This window comes from Cyphomyrmex costatus, unplaced genomic scaffold (assembly GCF_001594065.2).
Source record: "Cyphomyrmex costatus isolate MS0001 unplaced genomic scaffold, Ccosl1.0 scaffold70, whole genome shotgun sequence".
NCBI lineage: Eukaryota > Metazoa > Arthropoda > Insecta > Hymenoptera > Formicidae > Cyphomyrmex > Cyphomyrmex costatus.
This window is the reverse complement of record NW_017280267.1, coordinates 1,784,021-1,811,337: the sequence shown is the minus strand read 5'-3', so window position 1 is coordinate 1,811,337 and position 27,317 is coordinate 1,784,021. Positions and strand designations below refer to the sequence as shown.

Below are 27,317 nucleotides of genomic sequence, written 5' to 3'. Positions count from 1 at the left end.
AAAATTGCAAAAAATCGGTAAGTGCTTTTGCATCGACCTAATAATATCAAGAAATTCTTATATTTAGCAGAAAAAAATTATACTCATTTAGTAATTGTTAGAAGAATTTTTATTTGTTCATTTTTTGTTTTTAGTGTGTAGGTATTGAGAACACGCTAAATTACTAAAATGCTTCATTGCTTAGACAATCGAAAATTCGAGAGAAGTCGAAACAAACTCGCGGTCCTATTGCTTTTCCCAACTTGAAAGAGCGCTATCTCTTGCAAAATGTCCGAAACTAACTAATTGTGCTAACTACTGGCGCTAACTGAAAAAAAAACCCAGTAATCTTAAAAAGAAACTTCTCTACATCAACAAATTGTATTTATTGAATTTATCGGATTTTTTTTCAGCACATTAAATGTTCTTTTTATTCTCACCGAACGTTTTCGTGTCAGATCGTATAGGTTTGCCGGAAAAATCTTCTGACGTCGGTATAAGAATAGTTAAATTGACTTTCATATCGCCTTAAAAGTGCAGAAAACTACGTTGAAATATTGGAACGCTGCCAGGTCAAAATTCATGACTAATTCACCGTTCGCCGCCGCGCGCTGCTCGGCTCTTACTCGCAAAGCTGCCAAACTTGATAGCCACGGTAATTTATCGAGTTGATAAAAACGTCGTAGCTCTATATATAGGTACTAACGTATGTTTAAGACTATCTACGGTGTTTTTATCAATATATACATAGATATACACATACACACACGCACACACACGGTGTGTGCGTGCGTGTGTATTGCGGCACGTTCACACTTATCTCGGCAGTTCATTAATCCCAATTACCCTCGATAGCAATCGCGTTCGACGGCCGCATCATTTATCGGAAGTGACTAAATTCCTACGTCGATAGAATCTACGTGGATCACGATCTACGAGGCATAAAAGGATACTAACCGCCGGTTAGTCGGTTAAAAGCGATCTAACGATCAATCTCACGTGGAATACCTTTCTACCTCCAATACTTGTTGAGCAGTGTGAATACAGTATTTTTATCAAGTTCAATCATTTAGCGGTCTATTAATAATAAATAACGTGAACAATTGATGACATATCGTACCGAGATATGTCTTGTTATAAATAACACTTCCATATATAGTATAAGTGAATATATATATCTCAGAAAATATTTACATTTTTATTAAAATTTTCAAATATATTAAATCAGTTGCTTGAATTAGATAAAGCTGAGTTTTTTATTACGAAAATTTTATTCTGTTTCTTTTTTACGAAAAATATTCATAGAATATTTCCGCATTTTTTAACGTTCAATTCTCAATTATTTTTCACACTCTTAGACGGAAAGAATTTTCTCTTAAAATTTACCCTGAAAATATAGTATAGTTGTGGAACAATACAATATTTGAAAAATTTTTACTATGCATTTACCTTTCAGTAAAAAAAATTAATCAAATTTATTTTATATTTTATTATACTTTTATTAATGAATAAGACAGATTTACATAAAATTCTTCGAAATACAACGTGTTGTCTTACGACTACTATTTTCAGCGTAAATTTTAAGAAAAAAGTTTTTCGTGTATTTTTGACATCAGATCATCAACTAAATAGCAATTGTTGAGATGAAAGTACTGGCAAGTTCATTTAATTCGTAATTGCGTTACTTGGCAATTACGAATGACGCAATTGAAAGCTCGATTGCTTCCTCGACTAACAGCGCCCGATTAGGCCAACGCTCTGCCTTCGCGAAGCAACTAAGTACACAACTAAGCTGATCGAGCTGTGAAAGATTACGTGGTCAATCGCTACGATTACGCTTGAGAGACACGTAAATAGATTCGGCTAGTTACGATAATAATGCTTAGATGATCGACGGACTTAATAAGGAAGACTCGTTGTCCAAATCCGGATTGAAGATTTTACTTAATGAATCGTGGACGCTCGTCAATCGAGGCAACGGATCGACTTAATGAGAATTTAACTAATTGGCCAATTACGCCTCTGCCTATCGAGCATGATTAACGATCTTAATTTTCGATTCCGGAGAAATCGTCGATCTAACCTCCCCTTCGTTTCCCAAGAGAGATTTCCCAATATCATCTTAATATTCTCTCAATACTCCCTCGACACTTGAAGTTTAACGAGCGAATAATAGTTATAAACCAATTGAATTAGCCATCGATATTCACTTTAACACAGCTCGTCTTTCAATCGTCTTCCATTACACTGATAGAAGAAACCACAAGATACAACTGAGATTATTATAATCTAAATCTGTATCTGCGATCATATTGACAGCAATTTCTCCTCGATTTATTTTTCAAAACTATTCCTAGAAAATCCTCTACCTATCAATATTTAAGGCGTGTTAAAGTAAAATATTAAAATTTAATTAAAAATACCATTTTTTTTTAACTTTTTAGGAAAAAGGAAAAATTTGTTATTTAAAAAATCCACTCTTAAAATCGCTTTGAAAGTTTTATAAAGTTAATTATATTATATAAATTGTAACAAAAATAATAAACTTCTTAAGAACTCTCTATTAAAAAATACAAATAATATTAGGCAAATAATATAAACGCGGTAATTAGAGCGCAAATAATCTTATTATACTATTTAATGTAACTTCCAATACATCGGAATAAACTATACAAAGATGATGAGCAATCATCCTCTGCAAAAGTTTTTAATTACGTTCTAATTAGAAAGCTGTTAGAATTTTTCAAAACATTGTAAGTCCAAAAAATGCAAGTAAAAATATTGTGAGTCCTGTACAACTTGTAGTAATGAAGTAACTAAAAGACACTAGTATGTGATAGTACACGGCACTTACAATCCATTTATACAATAAAACGCATATTTGAACAGTTATGATACAACCGTTTTACCGTGGCATGCCTCATTTACAGCTGATTTTATGTGTTTCGTAAGCGAAAGTAGATAGGATATGTAATATCGAAAATTCCACAGGGTATCCTGCATAAACATTTCAATCTTTATACGAATCGAGATAACGAGACTCGCGTGAAGGTAATATAATTGAAAATATCTTATCCAGGAAGGAATGGCGTGATGGTAGAACTTAAAAAGCATGATATGACCAGCGTAGTGTATATCTATACATACGCTAAGTATAATAATATCAGGTGTGATCGTCCACGGAGATGGCAATCCGAGCACTTTATACAGCACATCCTATCGCAGTCGATCTATTACGAGAATAAACTGTAATGTATGCATAAGCAAAGTGAACGTTCTGAATAAAGACAGCGAGTATAATGAAAGCGTAGTTATAGACAGCGTGAATATTTAATCTTTAAACAACATTCGAAAAGTACGTTTACACTTAAAAGATAACATTTGTCAAATGAACCATTTATACTGTCCAAGTAAATCAATTTTACAAAACAATTTTTGAAACTCCAGTATGAAGGGCGAGTACGAGTGCAGCGTTGTTGTTGGCACATAATAAGAAGTGAATTTCTTCAAATTACTACTTTATTGAAATAACAAATAAAGAGCGTTTTGACTTATTTTAGAGTCATTTACAACTAATACAAATTAATATTCCTCCTTTGTACTTGTTGTACGAGTCACATCAGATTTATAGATTTGATGAAATCTCTATTAAATTTAAATTGGCGATGATTGATTAGATCTTGTTAGTCGTTAGGAAATAAAAAGTGACTCACCTTAAACAATACATTTACTGCACAATATTTATGCTGATTCTTTTAAATTCTTCGGATATTAATGGAAAGTGGGATATAAATATTAAAAACCACAACGGACGTTCATTATTGTTAATATTCTGAACAATTTCTGAAAATGTCAGAACTTTAGTTAACCTATTTCTCTATCATAAATGTTTATCAAAATATACGTATAAGAAATTTTAAAGCAAAATTATTGTCGTCACTACAATGTAGTAATAAACTAGACAGTTTATCATTAATAGAACAATCAGGCGGTGTCAGCCGACGATGGCAAGTCGAGACATTTGAGGTACTCTGTCGTTCGTGACAAATAGCTATGATCACTTACCATGTTACGAACCGGATTGGAGTCCGCGATGTCGCGTCTTCTCTCTCTTTCTTTCTCTCTCTCTCCTCTTCCACCCTTTATCGACTCTAACAGCTCTTGCTTCGGTTTCCCGAGACTTTAATCGATGCGAATGATCACATTACGTTTATCTGCACGACACGGCGTAATTTACGCTAATGTTTATCTTTGAATTACGCTTTTGATATCGAACCGCTAGAAGGTTTTCACGATTATCACAAACATACCGATATCGAATAGATGGCTATAATCTATAAATACTTTCCGCAATGATTGTAATTTTATGTAATCGCCGTAATTAACGCGACCGATAATAAGTGCCTCGCCGTGATAAAGTAACGTTGCTATACGCACAAAAATTAGTTGTCAAAGCGATCGAATACTGTATAGAGAACGCAATGTCATATTCTAGCCTTAATGTAAAAACTAAGAAATTTTTTTTTACAGAAATTGGACACTGAAAAAAGAGTTTGATGATAGCTATCAAATTTTTAGCGAAATAGCATTACTTTGTAACCTAGATTTACAATATTAAACCATCGATGTATTGAATGTAATTTCAGGAAAAATTTCGCTAATTTGTAGAGGCTTAAAGAAGAGATCGCTTCATTATCAGGGCTTCTAACGTCTCATGAAGACCCTCTCACTTTTTCGCGAAGCCCCGAGCAACAAGCGTGAGTTCATGTCCGCGAAGGTAATAAATATGATCCTTCCGCAATGCGGGGGTGAGTAACTCTATCCTCCGATAAAGAGCGTCGCACCGATAGGGGTTGATAAGACGTCTCGCCGTTCGTAACGCGACACTTATAAGATGTGCATACATGCAAATGTATTATGCAAAAAAGTACATACGGGAAATGATTCGTTTTACACACGAAGAAAATTAACGAGCGCAACTCACAGTCGCGATCACAAAGGTAAACTTAACAGTGTTATCGTTCGAGAAGTCGCTTTCCGCTTTGGCAAACACTCGTTGTTTTTAAAACGTGAAACACTAAATAATTTTGAATTAATCAGACTTATTTACAATCGCAATAATTTTGGAAATAAAGATAGACGTAAGATATAGAAAATATGTGGAGGATTCAATCGACAAGTTCAACCTACACGATAATCAGTGAACGCGCGGCTCATTACTCTCGTTAGAGAAGGGTTCGTTAAGCAGCCTAATAATTGATTGATAATTACACGAATTAGACCCCGCTCCGTTTAAGGCATCCTCTCCAATGAAATTGACATTGGTTCCCTGTTTCGTTCCTAGATCGTCCTAAACGATGCGAATTACCGGATTAATTGCACTAATGCTTTGTCGTCGTCGCAAGACTTTTTCCGACCGCACACATCCAACCAGTCACATGCGACCATGCATCTTCCCGTTTTACCACATACATAAGTTAATAAAATAATTCCTTTTTCAAAACGAAAACACAAGATTACTATACGCAATTGATTTTAAATTCCTATGAATTAAAGTGATTATGTAAATCTCTCTGAAACATAACAGCGACTTTATTCCCGGCTTATGTCACGACTCGTTAATGACTTTACATATAGTATGGTCAACCATTATTCTATTCTACATTCTGAAATAGGATAAAATTCTTGCCGAACCACGGAATTGTGAAATCAAAACGAAGTAAGCTAACAAAAAAATTGCTTCTATTTAAACACTGAGATCGATCGCATACTACTTCACACTACACAACGAAACAGATCTCGCGATTAGCAATTTTTTTAAGTATCCACATATGCGTCGAACAGGTTACAAAGAAGCTCCGTGATCGGAATGCCAGGGATCACTGTTTATCACCCAAGGAACAAAGCAACCACTGTATCGAGCTTCCATAGAGAAAGCATTGTAACGAGAGCATCTCGATGGAATAAGGAGTACGCATCGTGCTTCATCAGCCTCTTGACTGGCTGATAACCATCGGAACACGTGATACCATTTCGGACGCGACTGATGGTATCATATGCTCGTAACGCAAGTCTCACTTGAGTTTGTCTCGAACGCAGGTGCACGGGTAAGAACATAAATTCGCTGCCACTGAGAGAAATCGGTAATCAAACGCGCACTTGGAGATTTCATTACTTATTCGTACCCTGACCCCGCGCGTATTAAAATCTTTTGTAAAATTGAATTCTTGGTTCTTTTATATGACGCAGCTTTCTCGGAATCATCACACTGAAGACTGTATATAAATACAATAAAATATTCATTGAATTAATGAAAATTGGTTCAGTGAATTCTCATAATGATTTAAATGATAAAACTATTACTAGAATTCATTGCAAGAATAAATGTGTAATTATATTAATAAATCCAGTTAGTGTATTAAATTTTTTTTTTCTCTATTTTTTCAGAATTTTTATCAACTTTTTAGTACTGAATTTTTTTAATAGCAATTACTTTTACCAACATGAGAAAAATGCGGTACTAAATGATTCTGAAAAATTCTTAGAATTATATGAAAAGAAAATAAACAATTTTTGTCTCTCTTGCTGTTTTTCTGTCAACTTGATAGTACTTAAGACTTGAGTAAAAAATTCTTAAAAAGCAATATTCGACGATTTTTAGTAATTAATATCTTATTAATTATTGCAAAAATTGCAAAATGATAGAGAACTTTTCAGCACAGTTTAGTCCGCTCTACCAGCACATAAAACATTTCACGGTCATTCTGTGATATCCTGTATATAAACTTTTATTGTATATTTTTTGATAATCCAAAGCTTGATTTATCGATTATTTAATTTTCAAGTCTGTCATTAATTACTCCGCGTATCTAACTGTACATTACGTATCTTGTGAAATAGAGAATACGTTTGAATGGCAGTGCGATACCGCGGAATTCCCATTCAGAATACATCAAGCCATTAACCTAGTATAAAGACGCGTCTAATCTTGTCCGCTGATCAGAGAGCCGCAATTAATCAACACCTGGCACGAAATCACTATTATTCTGGTTTGCAAGTCGTGAATTCCGCGACACACTCGTGGTTTTTCGTCGTCGGAACGAATACAAAGCGGCAAATATCTTTGCGCGATTAATACGCGAACGTGGACGGAAATTTTTGCATATAAGAGCATTTTAAAAGAGAATAATGCTCATTAACGAAACATGAGGAAGAAAATCATAACAGACGATAATTAAGTTGTTGATATCCGCATAATTACCTTCGCTCGTGCGCAGAATAACATGTTATGTACGATTATGAAAGGATGAGGATTCTAACAAAGCTCGATTGCATTTTTTAGTCGGCGCGCGTTCTCTACTTTCGCAAGAATTCTCCTTTAAACTGACTTACGGTGCGTTGCAGCCGCAGGGTCAACGAACATCCACGAGAAGCTGCTCTCGTCAATTAGTACCGAGGAATCTGTAGTCAATTATGCGCCACGTCGGTGCGGATTAACTCGTCCGCGCGTAGGTACTCGTACGCGCGAAATAACGTGTAATTTATCATAACCGAGATATTAGATTCAGCCACATCTCCTCGGCCATGGAAAGGAGGAAAACACCGCAAACAAGACATTTATTAACTGTAACGTTTTAATTACAATGTATTGTCGTACTTCGCTCTCTTGAAATTTTGTGATTTTTAAACAAAAACAGATTATCAGAGTTGCCACGGAAAATTAATTTCAAAATTCCCCGACTGTTTCAAGTTTTTCAGATAGAAATGGCAAATTTTCCATAACTAATATAAAATATGTAAATTTTAACATTTAAAATCAAGTATTGTAGAAAAGCTAGCCTGTATTATTAAAAAAAAAACGCAAAAAAGCTTAGTAGCATAATAAAATTTTGGGTATAAATTCAAGCCAACAAAAAATAAATTAGTATTACAAAAAAGAATGAATATAACGAAAAAGGACTATTATATAAAAATACTGAACAAAATGTAAATTTGAATTCTTTCATTAAAACCATTTAAAGTGTGCGAGTTTGAATGTATTTGACTATAAACATCACATATATTTATAAAATAAATTTAAAAAATTGTAACAATTATTTAAAATAGGAGCAGTTTAAAGGAATTATGAGCAAATTTAAAAATTCCAGACTTTTTTATATTTTCTCTCGATTTTTCCCGGTTTTCCAGGTCTATGGTAACCCTGTCATCTTACTTCGTACATTATTTTTAATTGTATGAAATATTTATTTAGCGGTGAGAAGATTCGCTCGAAATTTATCGGTTGCTTAATTTTTTCGCATGGATAGTTAATAAAAAAGATCAAGAAAAATGAGCCTAAGATCGCTATCCTTCTCGCCTATGTACAACAAGCTTGATAAGGCACGAAGCAGTCACGCTTTCTAAATCTCGCTTCTATTGATCCCTCTTTATTATCTTTTCTCAATAGATCTTTTAACTAATGATAGCGTAAACATCATCTTGTTGCTTTAATCACTGTTGGAGATAGTAAATTAAAAAAAAGTAGGTATAAAAATTTTTAGAAAATTCAGGTTTTTTCATATTACTGGATCACTACACATTGAAAAAATAAACACAGATTTAAAATATAAATAAATGAAGAATATTAAAAAAAAAACTCTTCTTTGGTCTCAATAAAAATTCGTAGAATAAAAAACTGAGGAAACGGGTATTACTTTTTCCTTAATTACTAGGTATTTACAACCGCATGTCATATTCACTTCGATATCAGCATCCTTAGGAGGAAGTGACATTTCCTGCGAAAGGTATCCTGATAAACGTTTATTGCGTTACAAAGTAAAGGAATATCAAGGTAAAGTTAATTATTAATTAACGATTAAATGGACTCGATGCAATAGGGTGATCGAAATATCCATTCTTTTTTAATTAATATAATAATTAAAACTGCTTTTGCTCCACAAATAACGGTAGACGACGGGGATCCTTCGTAATCGATTCGACTCAGCTCAAGTTATTCGCGATGCATCTTGTAAATGTCTTACTAGTCTTACTACTTGCGCAATGTCAACGAATATATAGTTAACGGGGCGCAGCATCTCGCTTGCATCGCTGGAGATGGCCGGCTGGATGTAAATCGATCAGACCTGTCACGATAGACAGAAGAACCGCATATTCTGTTATACTCACGCATTTCCTTAGAGCTTATAAATAATCGCCCGTTCGTGAACTGCCTCTCGACGACTTGCGTTCGGAAATAACACTTACCTACGATTCGCAATTAACAAAGCCCAATTCTAAATCTTACGTAACCGACACAGATAGATCTTTACTGCTATTTCAGCACGTGGAGAATTGTCAACCTTTCCCTGTCATAATTACCTACATGGCGCAATTTTGATTAAAATTTGACAAAAAAATAACGTTACGACTACTAACAAAAATGCACGGAAATATCGAGTCTATAGTCCGCAAAAAGCCTCTATAATTAATAGAAAGAGATTGCCACGCATATAAAAATGAAATTACACTTTATACATGCAGAAACAACCCTGTTAAATCTGACTGCTCATGTGTTGAGTGCACCTACCCCAAGTCAAATACGACAAGCTATTGATTGGTTCACTCGGCACTCCTCTCGTTTGCGAACATGGGAAAATCAACCGCGATGCGTAACGACTATTATTATTTAAAAAGACAAAATATAAGAGTGTAATTCGATGCACAGTTCAACCGGAAATGCCGTCTATGGGAAGTCCGCAATGCGATATGCTCCCGCTGCCTCACCCCTCTCTCTCTTACTCACTCGTTTCGCAAGTGTATTTCATCGTTACCTTTTCTTTCCGTATCCAACGTTGTCAAGCTCGACGTGTCTGTACGTCGCGTAAGTGGCCATGGCAATTCCCCAGGAGCTAACCCGACCTAGGACAGTTCCACGAACAAGGTGCCTCTGAGCGACCTCGAAACAGCCAGGCCTCCCCGTTAAGGATTATCTCTCTTCTGAAGTTCGGAGAAAATCCCAGTGCAAAGAGAATCCGCACGAATGGATCTTATCGTCTTAAAACTTCTTCCACGGCTTTTCGAATGATCGCGATCTATGACAGATGCGAGTGTCTGCGATGCTCGCGGTGTCGATGCCGCGAGTGCGGGCGAGAAACTGATGGTCGAACCAGGATCCAGCCAGTATATAACGCCTCCTCTACCGGTGTCTCATGCCCGTCTCTCTCCCTCTCCTTTTTCCTATCTCTCCTCTCTTTCTCTTCTCTCCCTTCCCAACGAGAACTCGCGAGACTCGCCACTTTCCATCGCGAGTACCCCGGCAGTGCCGTATATACTTCCTTCCACCCCCGTCCGCGGACCAGGAGAGACGACGACGCCGACGCCGAGCATCGTGCATTCACCTCAATCAATACGCTCAGCGAACCAGAGAGAGGAGAGGAACAGAAGAGAGAGAGGGGAGGCTGAGGAGAGGATCCACCGGCGCGTAGTTTGCTGCACATGCATGCTGCACGTGCGGACACGTGGAGGGTAATGAGCAGGAACCGGAAGGGCCCCAAAAGGGCGCGGAGCAGCGAGCGAAGGGTGAAAACGTTTTTTGATGACAATCCTTTGCTTTGATTGCACGCGAAAAATTGAATCTCTTCTTTTTCGTTTTCGAGATAAATAGCATTTGTTTTATATACTCAAATTTGACGGGGTGAACAGAAAGAAATGAGAGGTAAATAGAGAAAAGCGAAACAACAAGGACATCCAAAGTTTCCATTTTTAATATTCAGTTTTTTCATTTGTGTACTAAAATTTCGAATTTTATATGCCGGAGTTATGTTTTTAATTACATTTAAAAATTTTATTCAATACGTACTTCTTGTAAGTAATCGTTCAATGATCGATGCTTTCTTTCAACCGACACAGATATGTATCGTTAAATTTTTAAATACTTATTTACTTTGTATCGTTCAAATAACGCAATAATAACAGAAGATTAATAGAAACATTGAACGTTTTTCACCGAGTACAGCTCGCAAAATATATTATCGGAAGGAAGGTTATATTTGTCGAAATTACCACAGTCAGTGTTCAAACAGGACGTTGGACGGAAATGTAACGAACGCCGCCTTTCGTATGATTTCGCGATTCATGGTCAACAAAACATAAAGTCAGCAAACAGTAGATTGTGATTCGTCTTGGTGCGTGTTTTCTCGAGGCGTTACTTGAAGCGGATATGACCCGAGGATCGTCGCGACGTACACAACTGTTATAATGGTAGATAAACGCCGTTGGTATGTCGCGTGTCGCGTTGTACGCGATTGAAAATTTAATACGCAAGCATGGAACGGAGCAATGACTTCATAAGAATAATACTGTCTACGCTTAGTAGCGTATATCGATCTATTCTATCATCGGACATCCTATACTGTAACTTTTTTGCAGTGAAACCTCACTCTAAAAGAGTGAAGCTATACAACCACACTCAAAAAAAGTAGAAATATTTCACTTTTTGAAAAAAAGTGACAATTTTGTTCGCTGTATTTAGAGTGAATTTTTACCCCAAAGAAGTAAAATTTCACACTTTAAACAGAGTGTACAAAATTGTCACTCTTTTCAAGAAGTGAAACATTGTCACTTTTTTCAAGTTGTATTTTACTTACATTGAGATTTCACTGCAAGAAATTTAAAGTGTAAATATGAATAGATTCACTAATATATTTATTTCAATAATTTTTTAATTTAGTAAGGTTTCCCAAAAAATTGGGTACATTTGAAAATATTAAAAACAATTAAAAAATTTAAAATGTTTGACCATTCTGAAATTTAAAAAAAATCGAAAAAAATTTTTTGCATTTTTTTTAAATTTGAACTTTTAAGAATATTTTAAACTAAGACCGAGGTCAAAATTTCAGAAATTGATTATAAAAATCATCAATTTATAAGAATTTATAGGGAGGCGAACAGAGGTTACCGCGCGTGAATAACAGCGCGACCGCTGATGCTAACCGAAAATCTGAATGTTTTTTGTGTTTTTATACGTAAAAAAAAAAGAAGCTAAAGATCACTTTCTGTAGAAGCTGAAGGCGAGGTGTATGGTGCTGGAATAGCAGATTAAAGGTAAGATTATTTTATTATATAAAAAATTCGTTTCAAATCTTCTTTTGCGTTTTTCGCGAAACCATGTTTTTAAGACGGGTGTAACTTTTCTCCGAAACTAACAATCTGATTGACTTTAATTTTGGCAGGAATATTCTTAAGAAGATTATTTATCGTGTAGCGTACTTTTTTGATATGTTAATCCATTTATTTATAGTAAATTTTCTAAGTTGTCGTTTTAAGGTGAAAAATTTTTTTTCAAATTGAGCTATACTTTCCACTTTCCATTTCTTTTCCATTTCTTAATAAATATAAACAACTCAACGCTACACGATAGCTGTTACATCTGTTACAAGATAATATTTTGTTTTTTTTTTATTTCAGACTATCCTCGCCCTCGGAAATGTTATCCGATCCCGCCACGACGGAAGAGCTTTTTGCGCGAATTGTTCTATGGCTTAAACTTTTTAATTAATTTACATATTTAAAAAATTCAAGAATTTATAGTTTAAATATTGTACATTATACATATAAAATATAAGTTAATTTTACGCATTAGTTAATCTTTAAAAAAATCTTAATTTCTGTCAGGATAGGTGATTAAACCCTTAGTATACTATGCATAAAAGAAAAAGTGTTTAACAATTATAGCAAGTTATAGATCTTTTAGATTTTAACGGATATTTTATTTTATTAGCACATAATTAAGTAATAAATTAACTGCGCGTTATTAATAATTACATAATTCACCACAAGAATGAAACATGTACAAACAATAATCGCCATCGCTACTCTGTATCTCCATCTCATAGAAAATATTGTATTCCACGAGATATTATCCAACAGGCAGACATAATTACATATTGCAACTTTATAGCGCGTGGGTAGCAGGTAAAAAAAATGACGTCACGTATATCTACGCCTGCATTCGCGAGTTTCAGCCATAATCGAGAATTCTCGTTTACTCAACTAGGAAGAGACACGCGACGTGTGAGACTTCGTTACTTTATCATTCTCACATGCAATTGCATCTTCGAAGCTACGTCCAATAAGCTTTTCAGATTAAAAGTTCCGAAAAACTGATTTACACAAAGGAATATAAACTGTAGCGAAGGATATGATAAAACGTGATGAGACGAACGGGGCTTCCGTCAGTGTGTTTTTCAAGGGTTTCACCAACTGCACCCCTCAAAAAAGGAAACTCGAAAAGGTTGTCCGATCCACACGTCTCGACGGAGCGTCCTTAGCGCTGCTTGAGTAATTGACCGATCAAATTGTCCTTTACGACGGATGATATCGGAATTACCGAGAAGTATCGGCAACAAACCGGCGATTTATCCTATCTGGAACTTTTATTATGCTTCGATACGCGCGTGTCGGATGTAATGGGATGAATTTTACACGCGTGCTTATTATTTAAATATCGATGTGTCGCGCACAAATTGGTTCAAATCGCATTTATCGCATTGAACTCCTTTCTATCGAATTTGAGCCGGAAACGTATTTTATGAGTAGTGTGAAGTTAGCCTCCCAAAATTGTTTTTTAAATAACTTTTAAACTAAAGGTGTATAAACGAAATTTAAAAATGTGCATAAATGTGCAAACGATGAGCAATTGAATGAGATATATAAATTTTATTTTTTTTTATGTTAGGAGGCTAACTTCACGACGGTTATTAAATGTCTAATTAAAGCACTATATATTTGTTTTAGAAAAATTTATGTTTATACGTGTGATATTGATCTAGTATATAAAGATATGTCGATGGCAGTATTCATAGTCGATTTTTATATTTGAGATTGTCTTAAAATATCATACGCTAATTAGAGGGTTGCATTAGCATCTTAAAACGATTTTTAAGACAGTCTTAAAATAAGAATGGACTAAGAATAATACCGCCCGATGTGTCGCATTTTATCGGTAATACGATTTCAAAGTTCAGGCTTCATTTTAGAATCACCTTAAGATAAAAAAAGTTACATTGTGTTATATTTCTTAGCTATATACAATCTTAAAAATTATTTTGAAAATAAAAATCGAATGACTATAAGAAACGTGAAAATATTGCATAATTTGTGATCGTAGAACTAGAGGTTATTTTTAAATGTCAAAAATATAAAAGCTTCGTTAAAAAGTTCCCTCATTAACGCAGCCGATGTACTGTGCGATAACACACGAAACCCGTTCGTGGCACATGTGCACTAACTGCACTGCCGCCCATTACCGTTTCTATGTGCTTCTTAGAGTAAGTTTAGCATCGGACTTTATGTTACCGGTCTGTACAAAGTTACTTTAATCGCGGATGGAAAAGATCGATAAATGTCATTTTATTTCTGCAAACCTAAAAATTATATTATAAATGTAAGAATGCATCTATATTTTAATTTTCAATAAATTTTACTTTAATAATTTTTTAATTGGTAGGTTATTTTATAATTCGAATATTTTTAATTAAATAATCTTTGATTCAATTACTTTGGTGAAATATTATTCTATTTCTGAATAATTATTCAAATATATATTTTTCATCTTGATGTATACGCAGAAAATCTATGCGGAGTCTTTAATTTAGTATTTAAGATTGGTAAGTGTTATCGGAAGTGAAAAAGACGACGCATCCCGACTTTGAAGCAAAGGCCACAGTTTCACGTAGATTCGTCGAACATGTTTCTTTTTTTTGTAGAACGAATAAAATTTATTTATTCATAAAAAAAACCCGTTAATTATACTGTTAAGAGAATTTTAAATTCGTAAATCGAGGAAGTATCTCCTCTATAATATTGGAGGAAAAGTTCTGCGGTTTCTTTAGCTCAAAACTATATATACCTACACTATCTTTATCAAGAATAAATAAAATTTAAATTAAAAAAAAAATTTTAAAGCTTGAAATCTCTATTTACAAAATTTTTATAATTTTTTAGTTTATATGAATTTGATGATTTTTACATAGAAAAAACTGCTGAAAAAGGAAATTTTTCTTCTCACTTTATGGGTCTACCATGTATCAAAAAAGAATTTGCGAAAATTTTCGATCCAACGAAGCTTACAGTTTACCGTAAAAATTTGTTTTTAAAAATATTCCGATTTTTTATTCCTGAATTATTCGCGAGTTAAGTAAAGGAACATTTCGATTTTAATTGCTAATAATTCCGTTAAAAATCATCATAATACTGTATTTAAAATTTTAAAGCTAAAACTTTTACTCTAACAAATAGTATAATCGCTAATTTTTTAAATGTATAACATAATTTTGAGCTAATAAATTACCATAAAATTTTTCCTCCAACCCAGTACATATTTTAAAGAGAAATGATTTGTTCACAAAAACGACAAAGAAATATATTAATACATGCTCGCAATGGAATCGATGATAATCGTGCAAATTCGAGTCGGTATTTTGTCTGGAACGTCACGTCTGGATTGCACGTTCCCTGCACGCACCGAGCATTTGCGTGGCCAACCTTATTTCCGCCGGACGATAAAGAATACCGGGACCGAGAGAGTCTCGTTGAATCCGCAGCCGTAGATCTTAATGTAACATATACATGGACATAGTCTTCCCTAGTCTGAAACAGCGTTTCCTGTATTTCTGAGAGCGGAAGTTTTCGTAAACGTATCTCCGGAAAACTCATTCCTTTGGCCTGGCGAACTATCAGGCGATTTACCTAAGACCAACAAACACCTCATCATTTCCGTTACTCGAAAGGCACTTAGAAGCATCAAATCTTTCCTTTTAACTTCTACGTAATCAAAGTAATTGTGTACGAGAATAACCATAAATCTACAAAAATCTACAGGTTAAGATTAATTAGAACGTTAATGTTAAAAAGAAATTAAAATTTGTATTACAATAATTGTATTCATATAACTGCTCTGAGAAGTCAGCATCCCTAAATGCGAATTTTGATAAAATCATTATTGCATTCGTTTGTCCACTGTTTGTCCACGTTTGACCACCCATTATTTTCGTTTGTCCACCCTCTTATTATTATATTTTTCATAATAATGAAAAATAATCACTTGGAGGTACTATAATTTTTTTTTGTGTATAACTTTTTTTTGGAGGATGGACAAATGAAAATAACGGGTGGACAATCGTGGACAAACAGTGGACAAACGAATGCAATAATAATTTTACCAAAATTCGCATTTAGGGGTGCCGACTTCTCAGAGCTGCTCGCGCTTGTGATGTACTGAGTGTTGGCGGTTAGTGTGTTGTAAAATTTTCAAAATAAAACTCTGAACAGTGGTTAGAGTATGTGACAAAATAATACATTTTCAAATAAACACTTATGTAATTAATATTATTGTATGAAATAAATTAACGAAAGTTCGGCGATTACCTCTTTCTGTAAAAGTAATAAAATCGCTAATTGCAATTAGCTCAGATTTTTTTTTTTTCGATTAACTTTGCTTCTCTTGCGGAACGGCAAACGAAACGCAGTTTCACACCCGGTTTCCGTTTCGTGGCGGACGCATCGCGTAGCGCAAACATGAGCGGTGCATCGCGGCAGCCGGAGGAATGTAAGAGCCCAGGAAACTAAAATACAGCGAGCTAACATTAGACGGACGCGATAGGCATTCGCGATATTTTATTTTTACGATTATGCTGCATACCCTCTCCTCTCCCGCTGAAAAACAAGGCCATAAGAAGAGTGATGTTTTACCAATGATTTACATTATGTCGAGATGTCCCGGAGAAGAAACAGAGAAGGAAATCCGTGCCGCCGTGGAAAGAGTAAGTCTCTCGAGCAGGTCAAAAACATTTTGTAAGAATTGCATATAAGGAGTAATTAATTTAGCTACCTAATTAACTCACGTGAATAAATGCGGCTCACGTAGCGAGTCTATCTCGAAAAGATAATAGCGTGTCAAGATATAATGAGACATAGATAACTGCCAATATATGTATATTTAACTATTACATGTATATTTATGAAATACGTAATGATCGTTATGTACACTGCAGGTGTTACATTTCATGAGTATAGATATAATTCAATCAAATTTAACGGATCTTCGAGCGAGTTATAAAAATTTTCCTGCTGCTAGGCGAATAAAATAAAAAATTGAATGGATAAAAAATGAAGACCAAGGACGTCGAATCCTCGGACAGTGACGATCTATAAGCGTCGTTGTTTCAAGAGACCACCGGGAAGAATCGATTCGAGGATGGCCTTCGTAATGCTTCAGTGGAGCGAATGAGCATTAGGCAATCGAATCCGCCCGTAAATTGCGTCGTAGAGTGAACAACGATCTTGCGTCAATGTCAATCGACGGAAGACGAATCATCCAATTTTGCAACGGACGATTAATAGCCGATCGACGACGACGACGACGACGATGCTGATGCCGAACAGACGATGGCGCCAACACTCTTCGAGTGATCGGATCGCAAGAACGTTCTTCTGTGTTATGCCGTTTATAAGCAGCAGATAAGTCAACGGGTTCCGTTCGGCCCCGCAATACCAAAGACTTCTATGCGTGATAGAGGTCGATCAGAAACTGGTACAATGATAAAGATTTTGTAATAAGATGCAAATACATTATTGTCCAAAAAATTTCACGATATAAAAACCGCAGAACTTTTCCTCCAACCTAATATAATGCCAACATGTACACAATTACATGAAACATACGGAGGATTTAATGCTCTTTTTTTTCTAATTTACTGCTCTAATCCTGATCTTATCGCTCAAGTCGTTTTGAGAGAATTAATTTTCTTTTACTGACTTAAAAGGATGCTGGATCGACGGCCGAACTTGATCGAGATCGATTGTACAGACTTTTTTAATTCCAAATTCAATAATACTGACATCTTTCATTCGTTTCTTATATTGTTGTGTCACACTCAAACGCATTCATCTCTCTTTATCTAACATATTGCAACGCCATATCTCGTAAGATCGAGCAACTATACTGTTAGACATAATTCTTGCTTTGTTATCATGTTGAGTCTTTATTGAATAAACAGATATATGTAATTTGCAGTTCAATAAAAATAAATCGTAGAATATATCTCGATTTCTCAGTAAAAATAATTACAAATTATCGGTTTGTAGAGGTGCCACTAGTATCTAGGCTGCGGCGGTTCGATAGATCTATAATAAATATCATGGCACTATTATTGCCTTCGCCGATTTAGTAGTATGACGAGACGAAGCGCCATTACGCTATTGGTCATGGCCACACGCAGAGATAAACCATTCCTCTCTTTAATCCATCACGTTTGGATATCACGAGATGAGTTTTAATTCTACGCTGTTATACTTAACTGGCTATTCGGCCGGCTTTTACGGTTTTCTCGAACGGTTTCCGCAGGACTCCGTGCGATCGTATTACGTGCGAATAAAAAAAAACAAAGACGTATAGTCTTGTATTCACCTATTCCGATTCGTGCGATTCGATTCTTACGTGATATCCACGCCGTGTTTCTGAGCGCGGTACGCCATATCGAATCCGCGGAAAATCAATTGACGAACGTTACAGTCCGCGACTGCACACAAAGGTCACGGAAAGTTAATTGAATTTCGTGCGATACAAGCGCGAGAGCTCTCTCTAGTAGTAAAGCTCTAATTAGAGAGAATCGCTGCGATATTTTAGAGAAAGAAATGTATAGCAGTATTTCTATTTAGTAATTAATATTTCGAAGGGAGCAATTTTCAGGACGACACAAAATCCGCTGTTTAATAAACGGAACGTATAAAGATACAAAATAAGCGCAGAAGGAACGCGTGGCTTCTATCAATCGGTTTCTTCCGCGCAACAATTTGCGAAGCAACTTTTGCGCTACGTTTTTGCGATATCCATGGGTAATAAGCTTTCTTGTTAGAGCGTCGTGCACGAGATCTTGCACGTGTAGCTAGCACGTACACTCCACGCACCATTCTCTTAACGGTTTCGCGATCTCGACGATGACTATGTTCGAACGGAACAAGGAACTTCCGGTCACTGCGAGAATTCGTTGCACCGACAGTCATTTCCGTTATCGTTTCGCTTCTTCGTGAATATTCACTTTTCCTTGTTGTCCCCGTATCTTGCAACAATCGATTTTAAGAAACTGAGATTCTGAAATCGCGCAAGAACATTCGCATGCGATAATAGGCAGTTAACAGCGATGTCCTCCCAGTGAATTAATTACATTGGCAGTCAATTGATTGTTAATTGCTTTATTTAATTGTGTTGCAATTACGTTAATATTATAATTATTTATTAACTTGGCAGTCAAACGTCCAATAATGTTTCAATTATAATAATGCTGATCATTACATGAGTTTGATTATACTAACAAGACATATATGAAATACGTATAGAAAGTATTTTGGTGAGACAAAAAAGAGAATTTCTAGTTATCATGACTGGACTGAATATTTTATACTTAAAATGTTTACCAAACGTCGAGATAAACGTAGTCAGTATTAGTTAGATCTATAAATCTTATGTTCACTAAACGTTTCTTTCAATGAAAAGTTATGCCGATTTAATTATGTAAATTTAGTATCATTATCAAGCAATTCTGATATATTTAATGGGAAAAAATTAATCATGTGTTTATCTGATAATTTCTCTAAAAGAACTTTGATTCGTTCTTTTTTCAACATATATATTGATTGAATCAGGTTCAATTTATCAAGAATCTTTTTTTTTTAAGTATAGTTTGCAAATATACCAACTTTTTATTATTGTATTTGTCAAATTCTTTTAATTTAATCTGTTTTTATTATTTTTTATATTGTATTAACATTGTAAACTAGAAATTTATTTTATAAAAAATTTTATTGCCGCTCGATTTAAACCGTTCTTTCTTTATAACTTTGCATTGCAAAAAACGAGCGAAATCTAATTATATTATATTTGTTAACTGCATTTATTAATTCATAAATAAACTGACGTTTAATTCAAGTAAAAGAAAATGTTGAACAAAATTATACTAGAATAGATGTATAATAACATCATATTATATTCATAACATGAAAAAAACTAGACGTTTAGTTAATAATTCGGCAAAATTCATTTTATAGATAAATTAATAACTGTGCAGAAAGAAGGGATGAGAGAAGATCGAGAAACGTTTACGGAAATGTGCATACGCGTTTTCTGTTTCCTTATGCATTTTTCTGTTTTCTTCGTGAAGTGATATTGTTCTCCCTTAAGCTGAAGGATAGATAAAGATTAGTTACGTAAACGATGGTGAATGACGTTGATTTCGCTTAACTCTCGTTAGAGACGTTTCCGGGACTTGCGCTGTTCGTCTTTGTGAAGATTACGACGCGACATTCAGGAAGCTACGAAAGTGGCACGTTATCGATCACAAACACGAAATGTCATGCCGACGGATTTCACACTCTCTCTCTCTCCCCTCCCTCCCCCTTTCTCTCCGTAGCAATCATTGTTATTCTTCGACTTGTATCTCTACATATATTACCCATAACAATAATTGCATTGCGTGAGGAATCGTATTAAATTGTAATGTCAGAATAGTGATAAATCGAGTAAATTTATTTACGATCATTTATCCGCATGATGTTGTATTGATTGCGTTTTATCGTATCCCAATGACGATTTGTAATTATCTCTTGTATTCGAGATTGCCGAGGAACTACCGCTTCCTTGATTCCAGCATTACATCGATCATATACGTTGTGCGCATGCGTACGCGATCGGCAATTAAAAAATACTTGCCATTTAAGCCCATGGCATATAAAAAACGTAAGACGTAAGCAGTAAGCCGTAAATAATGAGGTCACACAGAAAACGTCAGACCTTTCGTTACGTTCTACCAATCACGTTCACGCATTGAAATCTAACTGTTTGGCTGTTTTCTCCCTTTTTAAAATATACAGATTTCTGTCGTAAAAAAAAAATAAGAACAGCGAAGACGGTTTACGTACTAATATGACCGTTTACGTTCTCAATCGTGATTGGTCAATTCGCTTACTGCTTACGTTTTACCACTTACGTTTTTGTATGTGTCACGGGCTTTAGGGGCCCGCAAACATTGTATCGATGCTTAGGACGCTATAAGTATCCATCATGATTAGATCGTACGTAAGAAAGGTTTCGCGTTTGTGCGTCCATCGATTTCTATGTGCGTGAAGTTAGCACCGCCATTTTGAAAAAAATAAAATAAAATTTGTGCTGAATTGTGCTAGATTTGTGCTATATTGTGCCGCAAGAATTAATGACATAACTCAAAAAACAAAGCGTTAAATTGAAAAAAAAAAAACGTTTTTTTCGCCAGAACCGCTATTTTGTTTAATCGGCAAAATAAACATTGTGCTGAGCAAAATAAAAATATCGCTGTGTCGGCGAATTTAACGGTTGTGCTGAGTTGTGCTACGCTAGCACAACTCAGATACCTATACTGTACCGATCACATGGAAGCACTACAAATCCGATTTATGGGCAAAAAACCGAACACGGAGGGAAAAACTATTTTTAGTCATAACTTTTGGTGTTATGAAAGAACGGCTGAAATCTTTGCGGCACAATGTAGCACAAATCGAGCACAACTCGGCACAATCTTTATTTTGCGGATTAAACAAAATGGCGGTGCAGGCGAAAAAAACGTTTTTTTCAATTTAACGCTTTGTTTTTTGAGTTATATCATTAATTCTTGCGGCACAATGTAGCACAAATGTAGCACAATTCAGCACAAATTTTATTTTACTTTTTTTTCAAAATGGCGGTGCTAACTTCACGCACATTCGATTTCCCCTTATCGAATAAAGCGCCGGCGCCGATCCGCGCGAAAGACAAAACGAAATGCTCCAATGGTAACCTTGAAGCCGAATACGGAAGACAATGAGCTTACGGTCTTCGATGCAGTAACTTCCGGCTAGATTTTGCGATGCGTTATTGTTCCCCCTCTGGCTAAAGGGCAGATAAAGGTGAGTTACGTGAACGATGGGGAATAACGTTGATTTAGCTTGACCCTCGTTAAGGATGTTTCCGGAACTTGGATCACCCATCTTTGTGACAAGCACGGCGCAACACGCAGGAAATTACGAAAATGGCAAATTATAGATCACGAATACGAAAAGTCATGCCGCCGGATTTCACGCTCTCTCCCCTCTCTCTTTCTCCTCCACGCCAAGTTCTCTACATATATAAATATATATGTATATATGTATGCACACACACAGGAAGGACTTTGTTATAGAAACAATTCAAGAGGAAATAAATAAAAAAAAGAGAAAACAATCGATTAATTACTATTATTGTGCAAATTATTTCGTCAATGTAACAAATAATCGACAATATTACTACTAAATAAGAAACTTGTCTTTCGTAGAAGTCGTAGACGATTGTAGGGTCTCAAATCGTAAGAAACTGACCAATTCTAGTCGAGTAGTTTTCCTTATATTTGACTACAATTGATCAGTTTCCTGTACGATTTAAGACCTCATGATTGTCTACGGTTTCTATATGTAGTAGTCGAACCTAAAATCTATCTAAAAGATAAATTAGATTCTGTAATATATAGTTCTTCTGTTAATAATAATTGGTTGATATAGCAGACTAGCAGTAATCGCAAAAAGTCAATTTGTTATAACATATTTATAATCGCTTGTTAAAGGTATTGACAGCTTGTTAAATTAACAAAATCCTTTGTCTCACTGCAGATAAGATGTTTTAATAAATTTTTATATTTCATATCTTAAAATTAACTCGGAAATAAGCATTAACTTTCCAGACATTGTGTTATAAATTATAATGATTCTGCAGAGCAATTAATTAAGGATGGATTTTTAAAAACCTATAAAACTGTTTTGAGACTTTAGTCCAGATGTTAGAGATGAGAGCAGACGTTCAGGAAATTACGGAGAATTACTTATTGATTGGCGCGCTCCGCATGAAAGATTGATAGTGTAGTATATTCAGCATTCAGTTTGCAAGAAAAAAACACGGCAACGAAGAAAATCCGTTTCAGTGCCTCGTAACGTATCTAATTACACACGGAATGACTTGATAACAAGAAAGCTAGAAAACACATTTCCGATAAGATCGGAATTACGACATACCGAAAAACAAACGATATTTCGGTGTTTTTTCGACAAACTGATAAGCCGTAAGAATTTTCTTATTTGAAATCGATATCTTGACAAATGCCTCATACTGTTGTATCTCGCTATTAGTTAAATCTTTTCTCTCTCTTTAAGATAAAACTTTTCATGAAGTCTTAATTCAAGTTCCAAAAAATCTAGTTAACACCTTGACGTACAAAAATCGCAAGGGTCTCATCACTTATTTACATATGTGACAATTTTATCGTGTCTGATTAAGAAAGATTTTATAAATATCTATGATTAATCTTAAAGGATTGATCTCTTAAAGGAACAATATAAATTATATTAAAATAATAAAAAATAATAAGATATTAAAATAATATACTAGATTCAATGTCGAAATCAGCCTCCTGACACAGTTAAAAAATTAACGTTAAAAAGTTTCCAAATATGATATACTCTCAAATTTGTTGAGACAAGTTGTCCGTACGAGAAAGTGATTTTCTCGAAAATTAATGCAAATCTTACAGCGCGTCATTCTATAATAAATAGAAATAACATTTTGGTGTAAGATCTACCGTGGATAATTGATTTCGCAAATTGAACCGACGGCAGCTTTACGAACGTAGGAAAGTGTACCGTTAGAGCCGATTAAGAGAAACGGGTCGATTGAACATATAAAATCGCATGCGTTCGGTCGGCCGAGACAAGAAAAATGCGATCGGTGAAGCGAAGTCAGAGAAAGAAGAAGTCGCGGGGTCCAAGTGGAATTCAGCCGATGCAATTAATATCGACGCGAGAAAGGCTCGTATAAAAACATACACGTTTCTTACGGGAAACACAGTGTTAATATAATAAATCGTCACGCAATAAAAAAAGAAATAAGTACAGGAAGAAACAACGAAGCGTAATTGTGTTATTAATTTTTCTTAAATTCGCGACATGAGGTCACAAGATAGTCATCTGATGATTTAAGCCATTTAAGGGAATACTAGTGCGACAGGAATTTTGCCGCACAGGAATTACAGTGCACCTAAAATTTTCGAATTAGCTTTACAGATTGCAAAGATTCTGTTACACAATTAAAACACGTATTACATAAATAAAAAGTCAGGATAAGTCGATTTCACAAGATCAAAAATTAAAGAATTCACTTTTGGCTCGTAGAACTGTCGTCTGCGGTTAAAGTTTGCTTGACAGCTAGATGTATGAAATTGAGTGAAACAGAACAATACTATATGACGTAAGAAATAAATCGAAGATGACACTTTATCGACATTTTTAATTTGGGATTAGAAAGTCTGTATATCTCTCTGGATCAAGTTGTCACTCTAATATCTCTTTAAGGGAATTCTTAAGGACACAAAGCGCTCAACATTCAAGAATACATGCGTATGAATATCTACTACACATGAAAGAAGCCATCAAGTTATCTTAAAAGAGATATGACAGACACTCGTATTCTATGACTTCTGTATCTCCTTGTCTGTTGATTCTACGAAAGTGTGGCAAAGAAACATTTGTTTAGAATCACACAAACTATACGACATATCTCAAAATAGAGCAATTTGACCGAGATAATTTTTTTCCCATAAAACGTGCGGACATATTGATGTAGTAACACGTAGTAATGTGTAAGCTAGTGACATGTAAATTGTCTCCGTGTGAGTTCTATTTACACTATGACTAATTGTCTTTAGGATTCCCTTAACAACCGGCCTATTGTAAATGTATTGATAATACGCGTTTATTAACAGTGAACAACATTATACAGGTTAAACAATAAGAACAATAAGAATCTTATTGGATCGTATATGTGAAAACACAACCAATAGGAAATAGGAAATAACGGCTTATAACGGCCTATAACGGTCGAAGCTGGATCTAATGTGTAAATAATTCGATGTAAATTTGTATATATATTATATACATTTATAGTCAATTAAACTGCGCAGTGCCGAATTAATTTTTTCGCATTTAAAACGCACTAAACTACTGAAATAATATCACAATTAAATTTTGTTACTCAACAGGCATCTATTAAAAAGATCTTCATATTCTAGAAATCTGTAAATAAATTCATGATAGTTTAAGCTTATATTTTCAATGTTTCCATTATACATATACTGTACAAAATTCTTTAATCAATTAAAGGGGAAGATTCCGATTGCCTATACACGCACGATTGCACACATTGCTCTCGCTGATTGGCCAATTTAAAAATAATACAACTTCACTGGTAAAGCAGAAAAAAGTTACTAGGCACCGGCCAATGTGAATGATGTGTGCAATCGGGATTGTAGACAAATTGGGATCCTTCCCAATATCTCATCTTTATAAATTTATTGGAATATCAATAAGATTACAGTTCGCACAAGCAATTAAGAATTTTATTATGAATTATCACTTTACTTAATTTTATATAAACTTTAAATTTGTTTATTAGCGAAATGATTACACAAAATATTTTAAAATCAAATTGAGATAATATAACACTTGGTGAAATTTTCGCTGACATTTGGTATTTGATTTAAGAACGTGATACGAGTGAAAGGGCATGCTTGAATTTTCCAAAGATATGGATGATTAGGAGGCCTTTCTCTCTAACCGATGTAATTCAACTATGGTTTTTCAATATCGAGGTGAATGGAAATCGAATATGGGATTCGATATAGGTATAATCTCTATCGCGGCAGATTCATCATCTATCGGGGAATCGCAGTTGAATATGTTCCTTCCTTTCGCACGCGGTCTATTGTGCCTAGAAAGTAATCCGTGGAACGGTGAAAAGGTGAAAATAGATATAAGCCTCACGCTCGGCTAGGCACAAGAAAACCAGCACGAAATTCAAACAGACGCGCGAAGGCATTCGGCCATCACAACCGATCGGTGCGCAGAAGATGATTAGAAAGAAATCTTGCATCGCGCGTACACGGACCAACGAGTTCCACGAATAACGCTAAATGCTCTCGTAGTGAATGGCAACGCACGCTCATAAAATTCTCAAATCGATTTGCATCAATAACTCACTTTTAACAGTTTCAACGATACGCGTATACATATCCATACACTGAAAAAATATTCTAATTATATCAATGAAATATATTGAGAAAAAAGTTTTTTTTACATATATGTAACCCTTCCTCCAACCCATCGTTTGTTGCGGAATTTTCGTTGCAATTATATAATTCGATAGAAAAAAGTTTTAGTTGTGAGAATCTGTTTTTTTAATTGCGATATGACAATTTTTAACGGAATCAAAATTAGAATGCTGCTTTACTTAACTTGCGAATAACTGCAGGAACAAAAATTCGTAGAAACATTCACGATACGTTGAACGAAAATTCGTAAAAACATTTAGGATAGGCAGTCGAAAATTTTCGCAATTGTTTTTTAGACATGTTCAAAAACCCACGAAGTGAATAGAAAATTTTTCATTTTTTTCAACTCGTAATTTTTTATATGTAAAAATTACCAACTCACTATAATCAAACTTGAAAATTTGATTAGTGTTTTGGATCCTAATTAGCAACTTCTTGTTTATATTTACTAGACATCTTTCTTTTATTAAAAATTGGTTATGCTGATCTATTGTAATTAAATAAATTTCATATATTATTATCAAAAGAGGATATTTAACAGAAAAGAATTAATCAAGCTCATCTAGTAATTTCTAAGCAAATTGTAATGCGTTAGCTTTCTAACAGGCTATTTAATCTACCAGATTCCAGTGTATGCAACCAGACTTTTTCTATAGTATTGTATTAATATTTCGCGCACGTATTTTTCTTAGACCCAGTTTCATAACTTATGATTAACTCGTAACCGAGGTTCAATTTATTTCTCATCTTTTTCCAATTATGGAATTGAAAAGATATAATGAATAAGTTAAACCTCGGTTAAAAGTTAATCATAAGTTGTGAAACTGAGCCTTGATGTTAGCAGTGTTGTAACGTAAAAAATACAATCGCACGTTAAAACGCGTTCGTTTCTCGATAGTGCATAATGTTGTGAACAATGTCCCATAAAAATCAGGATAATTATCAATTTTATTTTTTGCAATAGTAAAAATTAATAGTAAAGTCAGAATTTACGGCCAGTTTTACCAATTATATCGTAAAGCCACGAGTGTCCTTGGCTTTTTCGACGAGTGCAATGGACCGTGCAGCGATAGCAGATTTACATCGCGTGTTGCACGTTATTAAGTGCGATTCTGAGGTGTTAGCCTGAATGGTAGGTATATACGAGATAAGTGCTTGCCCGCGTTA

At 34.8% G+C, this 27,317-nt stretch overlaps 1 protein-coding gene across 5 annotated transcripts in view; it reads right to left on the bottom strand.

Moving 5' to 3' along the window:
- The window catches only part of Jupiter (microtubule-associated protein Jupiter), an 83,550-nt gene that overhangs the window by 20,850 nt on the left and 35,383 nt on the right, over window positions 1-27,317 (bottom strand). The window contains exon 1 of one of the 5 annotated variants that reach the window (XM_018548075.1): window positions 9,789-10,026. The exons of 2 other annotated variants lie outside the window; for them this stretch is intronic. In XM_018548075.1, the coding sequence (XP_018403577.1) occupies window positions 9,789-9,850 (62 nt within the window). In that variant the 5' untranslated portion in view covers window positions 9,851-10,026. Of the gene's footprint in view, window positions 1-9,788; window positions 10,027-27,317 lie in introns of those variants that run through there. 2 more of the 5 variants (XM_018548078.1, XM_018548074.1) reach the window with 2 other exon arrangements.